The sequence below is a fragment of the Lepidochelys olivacea genome (assembly GCF_965140295.1).
Source record: "Lepidochelys olivacea isolate rLepOli2 genome assembly, chromosome: 5".
NCBI classification, from domain to species: domain Eukaryota; kingdom Metazoa; phylum Chordata; order Testudines; family Cheloniidae; genus Lepidochelys; species Lepidochelys olivacea.
Window position 1 is genome coordinate 109941454 of NC_140415.1, and position 17713 is coordinate 109959166.

General features: G+C 40.8%; 1 protein-coding gene across 5 annotated transcripts in view; it reads right to left on the minus strand.

Annotated features, from left to right (window-relative positions):
- Positions 1-17713, minus strand: part of FREM1 (FRAS1 related extracellular matrix 1) — a 103409-nt gene that overhangs the window by 50471 nt on the left and 35225 nt on the right. For 4 of the 5 annotated variants that reach the window (XM_084629298.1, XM_084629300.1, XM_084629299.1 and 1 more), the window contains exons 12-20: positions 16285-16375; positions 13735-13902; positions 13220-13428; positions 12594-12687; positions 9375-9627; positions 7416-7613; positions 6076-6261; positions 3217-3413; positions 1757-1982 (exon numbers count right to left, since the gene is read on the minus strand). In XM_084629298.1, the coding sequence (XP_084485424.1) occupies positions 1757-1982; positions 3217-3413; positions 6076-6261; positions 7416-7613; positions 9375-9627; positions 12594-12687; positions 13220-13428; positions 13735-13902; positions 16285-16375 (1622 nt within the window). Of the gene's footprint in view, positions 1-1756; positions 1983-2109; positions 2842-3216; positions 3414-6075; positions 6262-7415; positions 7614-9374; positions 9628-12593; positions 12688-13219; positions 13429-13734; positions 13903-16284; positions 16376-17713 lie in introns of those variants that run through there. The other variant, XM_084629302.1, reaches the window with a different exon arrangement.

Sequence of the window (17713 nt, forward strand, 5' to 3'; positions counted from 1 at the left end):
GGGCTTACCCATCTTTAGGGAGGAAGACTGGTGTTGTAATTGAGACAGTGGATGCGGGATTCAGGAGATCTGGCTTCAGTTCCTGGCTATGACACAGACTTTCTGTGTGACCTTGGGCAAGTTATTTAATCTCTCTGTACCTCAGTTCCCAATCTGAAAAAGCATGATAATATACTTCCTTTCTCCGACCCTTTATCTGTCTTGTCCACTTAGGGAATATCATGTTTGTACAGTTCCTAGCACAATGGAGACTTGATCACAGTTGCACCTCTAGGTGCTACCGTAATGCAAATGAATGATAACCAAACCCCACAAGTGAATACTCAAACGTTGGAGAAGTAATTTAAAAATTAAATTATTTGGGCTATTTCCTCTCTAATTGGAAAAATGAAGAAATAAGCATAATGGATAGAGTAAATATATTTATGTCATTATCACTGCAATAGGTCCAACTTCCATAAAGTTTTTTTGCACTGATGTAAAAATATTGTTTTAAAAATAATAAAATGTCCTCATATTTTCTTGTAGAAAATGAGACCTATAATTTTTGTCATTTTTTGTACTTCAGTCTCATTTAGGATCATCAAAAGGATCGCAAGGATTTAAATGAGCAAAATGTATCTAGTGCATTTAAAAAGCAAAACAAAACAGGACTCCATTAAGTTACGTGTTAAATCCAGATTTGTTTTCCCTATACCATGTCCATTTCACATGTTGGTCCATGATTTAACCCGTGCACAGCTGTCCATTCCCCAGCGCCTGACACTCAAGAGCTAGTTGTGCTGGTCAAATGTTTGAATGGATGTACTAGGGGAACTGGCCTAGGACCTTGACATTTGTTAGTCCACATCTGAATAGCCATCCCAAAGCTAGTTCCCAGATTATCCACCAAAACAGCACAGGCTAGGATGGCCAGCAGGTGGCTAGACAAAGGAGGATAGAGAGGTCACACTGCAGTTCTTTGCAGTGGAACTTTAGTGAAAGGGTATTGAAGTGGTCATGTCTGTAAGTAGAAAGAGAGAGAAGAAGGGTCACTCAGCTGAGATGGGGTCAATATGCATGACCAGGAAAGACTGAGGAATGTAGGATGAGTACATTATATTTTTGTGTCTACTTTTTGTGGAAGGAGATCAGATACAATGGTGACATTATAAAAACAGAGGGAAAAAATATTTGTCCTCAGTGCTCTGAGGCCCAAATTCTGATCTGAGTTACATAGGTGTAAATGTATTGAAATCGTATTAATTACTTCATTGTTCTCCAGAATATCAGTGTAGACGAACAGGTTTCAATTAGCTGGTCATGGTTAACAATAGAGCCCCTTCTCCTACCTCTACCCTGTAGAGCAATTTTTTACCCACGACTACATAATGTTCTTTAAAATGACCTAGTACTTAGAGTAGGTACTAAGTGGCATTTAAAAGTGTTAATTAAAACATAGTGGCTAGCACATTTTAGACCACTCCTTTTCCCATGCAGATGATTTCCACTAAGGGTTAGAATACTGTATTATTGTCCTCACAGGAAACTTGGGGTGTAGGCTTCCCAGGATGAACTTCTTGAAGGATTCCCAAGGGATTAAATATGTTGAAGTCAGAAAATACCACTCAGATTTAATTTGCTATTCTTAAATTTTCCTATGAAACTATAGCTAGGCCAGGTGAATAAGTGATGAATGTTTCTTACAAGGCCACTTTGTCTGGTATGAATTTTTAAAGGAACAAAAGGACTGATGCAAAAGAAATGCTGCATTTACCATTCTTAAGAAGTTCCATGGAAAAGTCATGCACAGGATGTTCATGACTGTGGTGACTGCTAATGAATCTTTTGTAACTCATAACATCATTGCCATAGACTCCATGAATGAGGAATCCATGCTGGGGTTTCTGGACAACGGTAAACCTCAAATGATCTTGAGGTACATCCAGATCAAGGACGTTGATTACAGAGGGATCCAGTTCTTTCATTTGGCCCTCCTGCACCTGAGCAGCAAAACAAAACAAAGCAACAATAACCATGATTTTTCTGTAGAAAGAATAGTTTCTTTCTTTTTTTTTTTTTTTTTTTTTTGTGAAGAAATGGAATCCTCTTCCCTCACAGAGAGCAGCCAGGTCCTTCCCACAAATCATCAGAGGTTCCTCTGAAACCAAAAGGAAAAAACAACCCTCCACCTCCTCAGCTAAGATTCTTTCATTGTTTAAAAGTCTGATTCATTGAGCTCTTACTTACTTACCAGCACAGTACTTACTACTATGGGAAGCCCTATTGAAGTCAATGTGACAATGCACAGTAGTAAATGTTGTTATGCTCAGCAGTAAGTATTTGCAGGAATTTCCCCTCATAGATCAACAAAATACAAGAAATCAGCTCCCTGATTCTCCTCTCTCTCCTGTACCAAGCTGAGAATCTGGCCAGTAATGAGTAAGAAGACACCATTTTTACATGGTCATGCTTCTGACCATAACCACTCTTACACACATTAAGAGGCAGCTACATGGCAGATCCACACAGCTTGAAAAAATTTAATTGTGAAACATCACATATACCCCAATTGCACATCAATTCTGTGGGACTGATGACAGGTGAATCCTGACTCTGTTGAAGTCAATGGCAACTGGGGCTGGGATTTCATCCTGTGTTTCCAGGTAACATTATTTTTGCCCCCTCCCTTTTTTTTTTTGGTCAGCAGAAAAGAATGCAGGAAAGTTCTTTTTTTACCATGACAATTTCTTGTACCAGAATATTATAAAGGAAACTGAGAATCATGCAACTCACCAGTGAAGTGGCTTTTAGCTCTGGGCATGCTGAGTTCTGGGGTCATGAAATATATTGGAGCTACATCTGTGTGTGTATATACACAAACACGTACATACCAGAGATTAGATAAATATACAGAGACATTACAATAAATCAAGTCTCCTCAGGTAAGTAGTTAAAACACTACTAAAGGAGGTAATTGGTGAAATTCACTCTGGTACAGAGCACCAGCACAAGGCCTGTGCAACATTAACACATTATTTTAATGGCTGATATGAGACTTGTGAGTTGAAAAGGCCTTATGTTTCCCTGCACAGGGCTGAATTTCACTCAGCAGATCAAAAGAAGGGGAATAAATCTCAGAAAGATGCTAATACATATGTTAAAAAGGAGCCACTGGCTATATATTTTCTGGCATAGAAAGTCATTAGATATCTAGTATTTTGTATTGTTCCTTACAGTTATGTTCCTTGCTATGAATTCTGGGACTTCATCATTCGTTGGGTTGATCAGGACATAAAATGGGGTCTCCACTGAATGATGCTTCCCATCAGTGACATAAATCATAAACTGATCTGAAGTTGGTTCTGTCCTCATATGCCTGGACTGCACATAATTTATATGCAAGGCTTTCAGGTGTATCAGCTGAAATGAAGCTAGTGGAATTCAAAGAGATGACAAGTTAACAAAATATTTATTCTGATTCCCTTTTAACAAACACTGTAACCCATTAAACACTTGTAAATCCATGCTCATTCCAGGTACAAATCATTTGGGTTTAACATATCTTTAAGCATTCTTAATGCTGAGGAAGCAAGGGAATATGGGCCCTAAATAAAACACACCAAGTTTGTCTCTACACTATGGAGACTATACTGACATAATTACATTTGTGTAGCTACACCAGCATAATTCCATAGGAAGGATTTTTTCTATCAGTATGGGAACACCAGTTCCCCAAATGAAGTTAGGTTTATGTTGATGAAAGCATTCTTCTGTTGACATAGCTGTGTTTACGCTGGGGGGTTAAGTCAGCATATTTATGTCAGACACCCTTGACTGATGTAGCTATGTTGACCGAACTTTTAAATGTAGACCAAACCTAAATAGCACATCTTAATGTTAATGTTAATTCTCCGATCTCAAGGTGAAGTTACACCAGGAATGAATTTGACCTGTCATGTTCAATTTCTTTCAAATCCAACATTGCTCAGGAGGTTTAGAGCAAAAAGAAATGCAGACTTTTCCCAACAGAGGTAATCTCACATCAGTGTGAACAGTGTCTTGCTCCTTCTTACACTGCAGTTGTAGATGTATGCCAAGAGTTACACTCCCAATCCAATCAAATCTGCTTATGATCAATCCAATTTGGGAAGTGGCTTAAGTAAATTGGACAAGGCAGGAACAGATCTACATGACAGTTTAACTCGTGCAGATTTCTTTTTCATTTAGAGCCAAAGTCTGCCTGGCCCTGATATGAGGGTGTATTGGAGTGACAGAAATAAAAAGCCTCTCCTCCCACTCTTTGTGCAGCATGTATAAGGCCGGAGATGATACTCAAGATAGCACAGGAACGGTTGCTTCTCTATTTGTATGGGGTACATAGTGCCCAAAGGGAATATGGAGGGTGGGGTGGGGAAGGGGGTGGAGGAAGAGCCATGGCTACATTCCTGCCAGTCACAAGCCAGCTCTGCTAGCTAGCCACACAAGGTATTTCTACATAGCCCATGAAAGTGAGCCTCCCAGCTTGGGTCGACAGACTTTGGCTAGTGGTGCTCACTCTAGCAGTGTAGAGCAGTGGCTCTCAACCTTTCCAGACTACTGTACCCCTTTCAGGAGTCTGATTGCCTTGCGTACTTACCCCCAAGTTTCACCTCACTTGAAAATTACTTGCTTACAAAATCAGACATAAAAATACAAGTGTCACCGCACACTATTACTGAAAAATTGCTTACTTTCTCATTTTGACCATATTATAAATCAATTAGAATATAAATATTGTACTTACATTTTAGTGTTTAGTATATAGAGCAGTTTAAACAAATCATTGTCTGTATGAAATTTTAGTTTGTAATAACTGCACTAGTGCTTTTTATGTAGCCTGTTGTAAAACTAGGCAAACATCTTGAAGAGTTGATGTACCCTCTGGAAGACCTCTGTGTACCCCCACAGGTACCCATACCCCTGGTTGAGAACCACTGACCTAGACAACGCTTTGAAGTTGTGGCTTGGACTGGAGGTTGGGCTCTGAAGCCCACCCCCTCCATAGGCTTCAGCAACCAAGCTGCAACTTCAACACACTGTCTAGGCAGCTATTTTAGAGCACTAGCATGAGCTGCATTAGCTCAAGTCGGTTGACCCAAACTGGGAGATTTGCTGTTGCGGGCTGTGTAGACACACCCATGGGGGGAGAATATTGTATCCTGTGAAAGGATGTAGCGGGGCACATGCTTCACCTCCCCCACCCTCCCATACATCGGGGAGCTCCAGGAAGCACTCTATCTTCCTGAGACCAAATGCCTCATATGGTACTCCTTCTGGGATGCTGCAGCTCTACACCACCTCTCACTATGGAAGATGTGTGGTTTGCACAATCTAGCCCTCAATAAGTAAATGCAGGTAGATAGAGAAAGGTTTGCCTAAATAGGGACTTTGGGTGGAATTTTCAGAAGTGCCTAAATGACTGGGGAGCACAAAAGCCACTGGAAGTCACTGGGACTTGTGCCATTCAGTCACTTAGATCCTAGTGACTAGTGATTTGGGGGTGGCCAACCTGAAACAGCAGTAAGAGCCCTGACTTTCAGAAAGCGCACCACACTCGTGCACTAAAAATTAGGCTCCTTTAAAGTGTCTGAAGATGCACACCCAAAAAACCCAAACAATTGAGGCAACCAAAATCACTAGTCATTTTGAAAACGTAGGTTTAGAGCCTATCTTGATGCATTGATTTTTTGCCAATAGTACTTTACTAATGAAAAACAGAAGTGTGTATGTGGAAGGAGGGAGTACAGAAGAAATGTGAAGTGGAAGTGTAGAGAAAATAGGTTAATATATTATCATTTCTAACACAGACTGCAGCTCAAATGTGTAAATCTTAAATATGCTTAATTTATCTGAGTGCCAATTCTTCATGTTCACTGGGTTACATTCTCTCTTTGAATCCCTCCCACACAGCCTCAGTACACCTGCCTTCCCAATAAAGACTAAATTAAAGCATGCACCTGCCGTGACTACACATCAGCCTACTGCCTGGCAGTCCATTAGCCATGTAAGTAACATGCACAGTATTGGTGTTGTTGCCATTGTGTTTACACATACCTATACTTATACCAATGTTGCTCTTCTCAAACCCAGGGGAAGGTAATATATTTTCAATGTAACCAAACTGGGGAGGAGAAACCAAAACAAACTCTAAGTCATCTGCTGCGGTGTCGGGGTCAGTAGCAAACAAATTGTTAGTGGTAATGACAGCTGAGAAACCCTCATCCACAACGAACATGGCACCTAGACAGAAATGATATGATGATGAGCATTATTTAACTCAACTTACTGGGATATTTTACTAAAGAAATTGGCACAATAGCTGATGGGAAACTGTACTACAAACAGGCTGGTACAAATGTTTTCTAATCATGGTATCAACTCCACTTTCTCACCACATAAGCAGGTGGGGGGAGGAAATCACAAAACAATTTTACTGACAAGCCATTAAGTATGGTTTATGTGCTGCTCAAGATTAGTTGTTACCTCTGTTTGTCAGAGCATTAATTGCCTGAGAGCTGTTACGAATTGCAAATAATGAACAATTTTTCATGCATCAGTGTTTAATTTCCCTGCTGGGACAATACTTCATTTCCAGAACATTGCTTGGGTGATAGGCTGCAAATTACAAAGCTACCCATACATATGTTTAAATGTTCTTTTGCAATACAGAACATATACACAATGCCTGCAGTAAATGGCATTATAAAATGACATTATAACTGAAAAGATAAGTCCATACAAAGTGTATTTTTATGACAGGCACTATGATCTTGATCCAAAACCCAAAGTCAATGGAATCTGTTGACAGATTAAATTTGGAAAAGGCCAGTTTGTAAAGTGCATGCTAAGAAGTAGTAGGATAAAGTAGAGAGATATTTATGGCTATATTTTTGTTTTGTGTAACCCTGATAGTTATTTAATCTGGATCCAAGTTCAGTTCTGAATTCTTGTGAAGTTCAGAGCTGTTTGCATCTGGGTTTTTGGTTCAGGACCATTTCTATTATTCTATCTATTTATTACACAGAAGCATATGGAGTAAATTTTCAAAGGGCTGAGGTTCAGCCAAATTTTCTGCAGGCACTTGCAAGAATAAAAAGTGGGGGCAGATCTGAGTACTTGAATCTCTAGCTATCTGATCTGCACACTGAGTCAAACAGCTAGGGGCAGTTACTCAGATTTGCACTTGAAATTGAATTCTAGGTACAAACTGTGCCTGCAGGAAAGAAGGCTGCCTGTGTGAAAAACTGGTCGATATGATCTAAAAGTTTTGCGTGTTTATCTTCCTGTCTGGTCAGTTTTTGGTGCTAGAAAATATTGAGAATCTAGCCTCTAGCCAACACCAGCATATTCAGGATATAAGATAATAGACTAGAAATAAAGAGGAAGCTTTTCACCAATTGCAATGGATGGTGGCTGGTTGTCCACTGGAAATACACTGATGTTAAGGTCATATACTAGAAAGGAATCATGAAGTGGTACTGGAGGAGGAAGAAGTCCATCATAACAGCAGTCATTCACATCCACGCCAGCTTCACCATCAGAGATAACCAAAGTTAGGCTGTCAAAGCAAGGAGTCAGGCCAATCTCCCCACCTGGAAAAACATGCTACAGATGATATTCTACAACAAGAAACCAAAACTCAATGAAGCAGTGACTTGTATCAATTATGGACAGTCCACAATAGTCTCAGGGTAAATTGTGAGACAAAACACGCTAAAAAAACAACAAAATTCAAATGAAAGAGCTGAAACTGCTTGGTTCTATGTTTTTCAGAGATAGAACCAGAATCTATATACAGCCCTTCTCTGCTGAAAGAACAACATGAATAAATGGTATCTTAATCAATGCTATTTACTATAAATAATCTACTTTGTATCTTTTGCCTCCAGGAGTCTATTTCGTACATGACTGATTAATGCTCAAAACCCACTTTGTCAAGGAAGGGAGTTACTTGTCACAAATCCCCTGTGTATCAATGGAGAACAGGCCCATAATTCCTAAAACACTGACAATCTTCCTATGGAGGATGGAAATGCATCCAGGTCCTGGACAGAATCGACAGAAGGACGTATGAAGAAGATACAACAACATCATGCCAGGATATTTTTATGGACTTAGAAATATTCAGATCCATATGTGCTACATGGCCCCAAAAAATAGACACTGCCAAACATGGTGGTTTACTGCTAAATGGACAACTAAATCCTATAATAATAAATGCTATCATGCCACCTCTAAAGTAACCTCAGTTTTGCCCAAATAACCTCTCAGGGTGTAGAGTCATTTAATTCCTCTATGATGTTACAAATAAGTATATTAAGAGTGATCATATTCAACTGAAAAAAGAAAAGTACTCCTTTTCTTTTTGCGGATACAGACTAACACGGCTGCTACTCTGAAACCTGTCATATTCAACTGCTTCCCTCCATGCTCAAATTACAGCTTCTCCTTTAACAACAGATAGAAATCATGATGAAGAGGTCAAGCCTATTCTCAATTCTAGCACATAATTATGAGCTAAGCACATGCAGAACTGGAAATTCTAAAACAAGAGTTGGAACAATAGTGTTCACACATTTGTAGAAGGAAAACACTTATTATCCAGGGAAAACCCTTGAAGAATATTCTAATGGCCAAACTTTCAGGGAGCGGTAACTGGCCTTGATTTGCATGTGCAATCACCAGTGCTCTTTTGACATGTAAATGCCTGGAGCACAAAATGTAATCAAATGAATCCAAACCAACTATGAAGTTTCCAGAAAAGTTTCTTTAATTTTAAAAACAAAACAAAAAGAACCCCTTGCTAAAACTATGGTTTTCTGTCAAACCACAAAATAATTTACTTTCTAGTGCAAAAGGATTGTAAACTCTTCAGAACAGGTGTGTCTGTTGGGGACTCCCCCAAATCATTGGTGTTGTTCTGTGGAATCTCTATATCCCTCTCTGGAGTATAAAAATAATCTAATTTATCCAAACACAAACGTGTAACATGTTCACAGTTGCAAAAAAAAGTTAAGACTTTTTTTTTTTACCATGTTCAGGAACCATATTTTAGTCTAGGTATCAAGCATAGTTAAATGTATTTACAGATAGAAGGATTAGAACCATGACTCTACAAACTGGCTAGGAGGTCTTTTCCCATCCAAATAGGCCATTAGAAAGTGTTACACAACACATTTGGGCCACAACTATGTTTCACGGCTGTGTTTGCATGTGGTTATTTATGTACAGCAGTGTAGATGCAGGCTTTCAGCCTCTCCTAGTGATGAGCTGCCCGAGTTATCTGGATTTATATAAGATCCCACAGCTATCTGCCTGCACCTCCAATCTAATGCTCTTCTAGTCTCACTTACTAGTATGTTTGTAGGTCACTACTCCAGAGACAACGTCCGCTTGGGAGAAGAGATCCACAACGACACCAGCTTTCCTCACAACCCCATACTGGGGCTGTCGAGCCAGCATAAAAGTCAGTCTCATGTCATCACTGTCTGCATCAGTGGCACAAATGTACTCGGAGGTGATGACCACTTCCTCACCCTCTGGACATTGTATTAGGGGAATGAGGCCATCTTTCATGATAGGTGGCTCATCATTTACAGGGAGCACCTAAACAGAAAAACACACACACAGTTTCACGTAAAGTACACGTCACGTGTCCTTGAAAGCACAGTTCCCTGGGAGGAAACATGGGGCATGCTCAACCAAAGTGAATGATTAGACTTGCAGATATAGAAAATAAGCCAAAAAATGGAATGAATTACATGCATCTACTAAAAAAAAGGACAGATGCAGATGGGAAATACTGGAAGGCTAAATAAATAAATAAATGAAAAGGCAGAGAAAATTAAAGGAACCAGTGTTAGCTCAGGCTGTCTGCACTGTCAAGCATTGTATTTTAAATTAGTGACAGCCAATTCTTATTTTATAATGGGATTAAATCCTGGGTCCCTCATTTAAGAGGAGCTTACAATGAAGTCACAATAGTCTGACTGAAGTCAATGGGAGTTTTGCCTGAGTAAGGACTAAGTAAACACAACAGGCTTCAGTCAGCCCCATGAACTAATTTTTATCTGAAGCAGCAGTGCCATTCATAACCCAGCAGAAAACTAATGCATGCTGAAATGCATCTTTGATAGGCACAGATAGGGACCTCTGGACATACAAGACGTATCCTGCTAACCTGTGGCAGGGGTGGAAATCAAGGAGTATAGGCCTGGAATTTTGGGCCAAGGTCACTACTTGTCTAAGCCAGTGCAACTCCATTGATTTCAGTGGAGAAGCATCAGTGTATACCAGTCTTGAATTTGGCTTTTCAACTTTATAGTAGTTGGGAGTTTACCATAGGGGCAGGAAAATTATGCCTTTTCCAACTAACATTCTGGGATTTTATAAGCCTTCAAGTTGTATAACAAAAACAATATGAAGCTCAGATGATGTTCTTTAATGGATTAAACAAAAAGAAAGAGGGAAAAAAAGAAAACAAATTCAAACTACACCTACTATGGTCTAACGGTTAGCAAGATACTGACAATCGGGACACTGTCGGCTGGGCTACCAACCCGCTGCATGACACTGGGCAAGCCACTTCACTTCTCTGTGCATCAGTTTCCCCACCCATAAAATTGGGGTATAGTAGTTATCTACCTCAAAGGGATATTGTGTGGTATTAAATTAATGGAAAGTGCTTTGTGGTTCTCTGATGAAATGCAATACAGAAGTATTATCATCAGCGCGAAATTTAATTATGGAGTCTGCAGAACCAGTTAGGATTGTTGAAATGATCACTTAGTGCAGTTGCCTTGATTCAGGTCCAGCCAGAGGAATTGTGCATGCACATGGGTGTGTGTGTATGTATGGAAGGGGAGACAACATCTACATGGGGCAATTCCTCATGCACAGACACATGGACAAGTCAGTGTTTCCAATTCTCATGATTCTCATCTCACAATATTGGATGTTTTCTTAAAGTCCCATCTCCCGGAGTCATGTGATCACGTTAGCTTTCATTAAAAAAGTGAGTTTCTAACCCTTACGATTGTAAAGAAAAGCTTGAAAATGTGCCCTGAGTGTGACCTCAAGGTTCAAAATACTGACAGTAAATAAAAAGAGACCCATATGTATTTTTTTAAAATGTCATAATTATAAAGCCATTCTCATGATTCCCGGGGACCTGACTCATGATTTTTGATCACTTGGGACAGCAACACTGAAAAATCTCACATGTGCGTTTCCCTGTGCTAGTGGGACATTGTGTGATCACAAAATGGAGCATGATTTGGAGCGGTGAGGGTTTACTAGATGATCTCTCTACTAACAGGTGCCCCTCCCCCACTAACAGGTGGCTCCCCCTATGAAAATGTTTGGCAACTCTGGCTTTAGGGAATTACTGTGACTGATTCTAGTTCCTCTCTAGCAACTGTGCTTTAATATTAACTAGCACCTAAATACAGGCACTTCTGCATATTTTTGTCCTGTAACAGGGTGCCTTGCCCCTTTAAGGGCTAGAGGCTTGGGGCCAACCCTGTTACTTAGATGGCACACCTGAGCACAGATCAGGTGATTCCCCTATAAAAGCAGCGGGAAGCTGCTCACAGAGGGGGCATGTTCAGAAGAAGCTGTGGTAAAGACTGCAGAAGAGCTTGAGTGAGCAGGCTGAAGGCCAGGGACAGCAGATTGTATGGAAGTAGGAAAAGTATCCGGCCACGTAGGGCTGAGAACGGCCTGGCCAAGCTGGGAAGAGCTCCAGAGAGCAAACTCTGGGAAGTTAAGAAGCCCCAGGACAGAATTTTGGAATTATGTCTTATGCCAATAAATTGGACCCTGGTAGAAAGGGCATTACTGAACAAAAAAGCCTGTGTGGAGATTTTTAAAGAAGCCCCAGGAAGGGGGAAACTGAAGTAAGGCACTGCAGAGCCATCTCTGGCCATGAGTGGGGTGCTCTGGAGGATGCTGCATGATGATACATCCTTTATCTTTACAAATACAAAGTACAAAGTTCTTAGAGGGACACTGTCAGATCAAGTCCAGCCTCAAACTTAGGGTTTGTAGAAACAAACATGTACAAAACCTAATGGTCAAAAGATTGTTATTTTTCTTTAATTCCAATGAAAATATATTGGTTTAAACACATCCTTACAGCTTTTGCAAGCCAAGCCAAGCATTCTGTGGAGTTATTAGGAACACAGATATGGAAGTTAAGTTTGTTTTTTAAAAAGTTTGTTTTTAAATAAAGGATATTTGCTGTGTCCCTCTAAGTGTGGAATTTATATCTTCAGAAAGAAAACTCTCTCTTTCACTGATCTGACACACACTCCATGTTTAATTCTGACAGTATGTCATTCCTGACAGTAGTGGCTAAGCAGGAGCAGGTGCAGATGTCTCATAACTTATACCTGCCAAATTTGCTCTCTAACCAATACTGTCACATAAGCTCCAAAGCGAACAGCAAAAAGCCCATCTAGCCTAACTCCTTCCAATTTCTGAGGAGCTCTGAAGGCTTTCCAAACTGATACTTTATCATTTCTATGTGGATGAATGCCTTCATGAGTACAAACAGGGAGTAACACACTGACCTTGACCCGTAGGACAAACTCTAAAGAATTAATGCCATCTGTGGCTGCAAAGAGGATGTCATCCTGCAGAGTCTCAGAGCCATCATGCTGATACCTGTGGGAAGTAAGTTCTGCACTAATTTCACATGGACAACGTGTCTCTGCATCAAGAAGAACAGCAAGCATTGCAGGAAAACGGAAGAGTATCCCCAAAATGGAAAATTCACCCCAGTGCAGAGAGGCCTATGTACTACTTAGGTCCCTTGTTGTGGGTTTATATGGTGTTTAGGGCCTTGCTTGGCCCCCTGTACACTGGGGCTGACAATACTACCCAACTGCTCACCCCAGTACAATATGGTTTCCTGACTCAGTTTTACGGCCTGCTCAGATGTGGCAGTTCATTCACCATGTGGTGACGATATAATATTATTTTTAATGCAAACGTAAGAATCTACAGAGAGCATTGTAGGCCAGAGTCTCAGCTGGTGTACATTTGTTGAGCTCCATTGGGGTCAGACTTTGCCAGCTCACACAAGCTGAGGCTCTTGGCCTCTGTGTTTTCTGTAATTTAACACCAGTTTGATATGAGAACTAATAGCAATGAAACTAAAAGCCATGCAAAACTAAAAGCAGGACCCTTTTCTCACCTGACTTTTAACATACGCAGGTCCTGGCAGGTGAACCTGTCACCGTCGGTCATGGGAAATCCATCCAGTTCTACCATTCCATGCAGCGGCTGCCTCTGAAGGTAGATGTGGAGGGTCTCCTGTTTTGTGTCCACATCTGACAACAGAATATGGCTCTCTGTAATGGTGCATAGTCCCCCTTCTTCCACTTTCAAGTTATTTGTAAATACCTGAACAGAGGGGAAGAGATGAATTACCATTTCCCTCTGCACCTTTAAATTTGAACTAGAAAGAGCTTTTGGAATTAAAAGATGCAACACAATAAATATCAAAACACCAAAGGCATAACTCGTCTGTCGTATGCTGGGAGGACGTAAGGAACTTACCACAACACATAGAGCAAATATTGCCCCCAGGCACCAATCAGTAACAGATGGATTGTTACAGCAGTATTCTATCTGTCTAGTAAAACCATATTAATATTCAGAGATTCACTTCCTCCCTCCCTCCCACACACTTCCCACCCACAGATGTACCTCTGGAGCTTGATTGTCCACTGGAAGAACTGTAATATTAAAGCAGATCCCAAACAAAGTGCCTCCATGCTGATTGCTGACTGAAAAAATAAACTGGACATGCTGAGGCTCAGGCCCAATGTCCTGGATAGGAGGCATATAGGCAACTTTCATGTAGTTCACAGCATGCTGCAAAAAGTGAGGGGAAAAAAAAGGGAAACTGTCATTTAAAACCTCCAAGGACATTTTCAGAAGGATGACCGTTCCTTTGGGTATGATCTGTACCCACAAAATTCCCTTCTGAATCTTTTCACCCACATTTCAACTATTGGCACAAATCTGAGTATCTGCACCTCTAACTAGAAATTAGCTAGATAGAGATGCAAAGACCCAGATTTGTGGAGGTGCAATTTACAACTGGAAACAGAAGATGGGGGCCTAAGCCTGGCTGAGGTATGCCATCCCCAGAACCCTTTTTATACAATGACTTTTAAATAATCACAGTCATCAAAGCGTAGCTTTTAATACTATATTCACTACAGTATCTGTAAATCTCTGAATTTCAGAGATCTCTGAATTTGTCATTTGCAATATTTACTAATTGCACATCCTTTGTTTACCCAAATCACAAGACAGACTAAAGTAGACTAAAACTATCAGCAAAGTCTCCCATCCAGAAGCTGATCTTATGCATCTGACTAAGTGCTTGCAGGTTCAGGACTCCAATTAGAAGGCTATAAGGAAAACTGCTTTGCAGCATTAACCATACAGTAAATTGTAATGGCCAGGCTGTTTACAAATGTTAGTAGGAATGGGATTTTTTGAACTACAACATAATAAAAAATAGCAACACGGTCGACAATTGTGGACGATACCAAACTGGGAGGGGTTGCAAGTGCTTTGGAGGATAGGATTATAATTCAAAATGATCGGGACAAACTGGAGAAATGGTCTGAAGTAAATAGGATGAAATTCAATAAGGACAAATGCAAAGTACTCCACTTAGGAAGGAACAATCAGTTGCACGCATACAAAATTGGAAATGACAGCCTTGGAAGGAGTACTGCAGAGAGGGATCTGGGGGTCATAGTGGATGACAAGCTAAATATGAGTCAACCGTGTAATGCTGTTGCAAAAAAAGCAAACATCATTCTGGGATGTATGAGCAGGAGTGTTGTAAGCAAAACACGAGACATCATTCTTCCTCTCCACTCCGCACTGATTAGGCCTCAGCTGGAGTATTGTGTCCAGTTCTGAGCACCACATTTCAAGAAAGATTGGACTTTCTCCAATTTGTTCACCAGAAGAGCAACAAAAATGATTAAAGGTCTAGAAAACATGACCTATGAGGGAAGATTTAAAAAATTGGGGTTTTTTTTAGTCTAGAAAAGAGAAGACTGAGGGGGGACATAACAGTTTTCAAGTACATAAAAGGTTGTTACAAGGAGAAGGGAGAAAAATGTTCTAACCACTAAGGATGGGACAAGAAGCCATGGGCTTAAATTGCAGCAAGGGCGGTTTAGGTTGGACATTAGGAAAAACTTCCTAACTGTCAGGGTGGTTAAGAACTGGAATAAATTGCCTAGGGGTGTTGTGGAATCTCCTTCATTGGAGATTTTTAAGAGGATGTTAGACAAACACCTCTCAGGGATGGTCTAGATCAGTGGTTCTCAAAGCTGGTCCACCGCTTGTTCAGGGAAAGCCCCTGGCGGGCTGGACCGGTTTGTTTACCTGCCGCATCCACAGGTTCAGCAGATCGTGGCTCCCACTGGCCGCGGTTCACTGCTGCAGGCCAACGGGGGTTGCGCAAAGCGGCGCGGGCCAAGGGACGTGCTGGCCACCCTTCTCGCAGGCCACCCTTCTCGCAGCCCTCATTGGCCTGGAGCGGCGAACCACAGCCAGTGGGAGCCGCGATGGGCCAAACCTGCGGACGCGGCAGGTAAACAAACCGGTCCAGTCCACCAGGGGCTTTCCCTGAACAAGCGGCGGACCGGCTTTGAGAACCACTGGTCTAGATAATACTTAGTCCTGCCATGAGTGCAGGGGACTGGACTAGATGACCTCTCGAGGTCCCTTCCAGTCCTATGATTCTATTAAATTATTTAAAATTAAAACAAAAATGTGGATGCACAGAACTACTCCAAAGGAGTTCAGCCAATGTGAAAGAATCTTAGAGGCTATAAGAAATCAAACTAATGAGGTTTTGCAAAACCCAAACCATGTCCAGTTTGAGCCCATCTCTTACCCTAACATTATGTCCAGTTCAGGTCAAATACTTGGAGACAAATTCAGCCCTAACACAAGCAAGTGCAACTTCTTTTGGTCTCAATAGGAGCTATGTCTACTTATGCGAGGAGTTCAATCATGGTGGACACTTCTTTAAAAATATGAATTGAGTTCGCTGAATTTTGAGTTTGTTAAACTGAGATAGTGATAGCACTGGCTAGGGTTGGTTTCCACTTCTAAGCCTCATGACAACCTGAAAGGAAGTGACTTGAGGAAAATGACAGCACCACTGAGCCAGTTCTTAAACAGGGTATGGTTTGAGTATGGTATCACTTAGTAACAAACCTGAGTGAATGATCTCAGTGCTGGAGCAGAAAGATCCTTGACTAGTTTGGGGATGCTGTCCACCATAAACAACTTCCCAGCATCGGGGGGGCTGTACCAAGACACACACACACACAATGCACTGATTAGCAAAACTTCTTACAGGAGAAAAAATCAAACAATTCAACCTTGTGCTTCAACACCACCAGTGGACCACTAGCTGCATAGAAAGAAAATTCATTTCCTTCTCTTTTTTCATTATCATAAATGTCTTTATTATGGATTTCAAACTGTGACAGAAAACTGAACAAAGGAATCATGAGCCATGGACAGGCAACCAAAAAGTAACACCTACTTTACAATGAACAAAGTCCTGAACTTTCACACCAAAGTGTCCCCACACATCTCAGGCACTATGATGATTTACACTGGCTGAGAATCTGGCCCTTCACATACCTATCACTTGATATTTGCATTTTTCTTTGGATAAAAGAAATTCTATATTATATCAAATTCTTAAAATTTTTCACTAATCTTATAAATAAGAGGCTCATGTGAAGCAATTTCTGACAACTCAACTTTCTAGTCTTTTAAAAGTGATACACAAGAACTTTTTCACCTCCTAAGAACCAATCTCTTGGCACAACAAAAGGCAAAGGCAACCCATTTATTTTTTCAAAATAACTTGTCCCGTGTATTGAAGACAAATCACACAGCAAAAATAATTGATAACATTGAAACATAATTTTCGAATACTGGGCCTTTGCCAAACAATTTGCACCAAAATTACAAATCTCTTATTTTAATTTTTATATACTCACAAAAAGCCCCTTGAAAGAGACCATTTATTTGCTTTGGGAGCTTCAGCATGATCCCTACAGGCTATTCTGTTTAACCTCTTGCAAACAACTTCTGCCATTTTCTTTGCAAGGCCTTTAAAAATACTTGATCCACTCCAAAGTCACCGTTTTACTAAGATGACCTAAGCTCTTCTCATTCTTATAGTTATTAGAAGGATCTCATTCACACCTTACGGAACAGTTTGGACCCACCTTTTTCGGTCTTGAGTATATCAACTTTATATCACACATGCACATTAAAAGGCCCATCTCCCTTCTGTTATCCTCAACACCTGGCTTCTGAGTTCTCTCCTGCTCACTATAGGCTTCAGCTGCAGTTCTTCTGATTAGCCCACAGGCTTGTTCAAGACTATAAACCATGTGCCCACCTGACAGATAACCATACCACTAAGTTACAGACTGACTCTCTGCTGGTCTGGCCCAAAACAGAAAAGTGTTGATCCCCAGCCTTAGCTACACAGTGGTAGTAAGCAAAACTCTTTCCTCTTGGTAAATTGGAGAGGGTACTGGTGCTGAACTCACTCTCTTTTAACCACTTGATGTTGCCCCTCACGTCCTGTTGCTTTAGCTTTGACCCACATGATTATTAA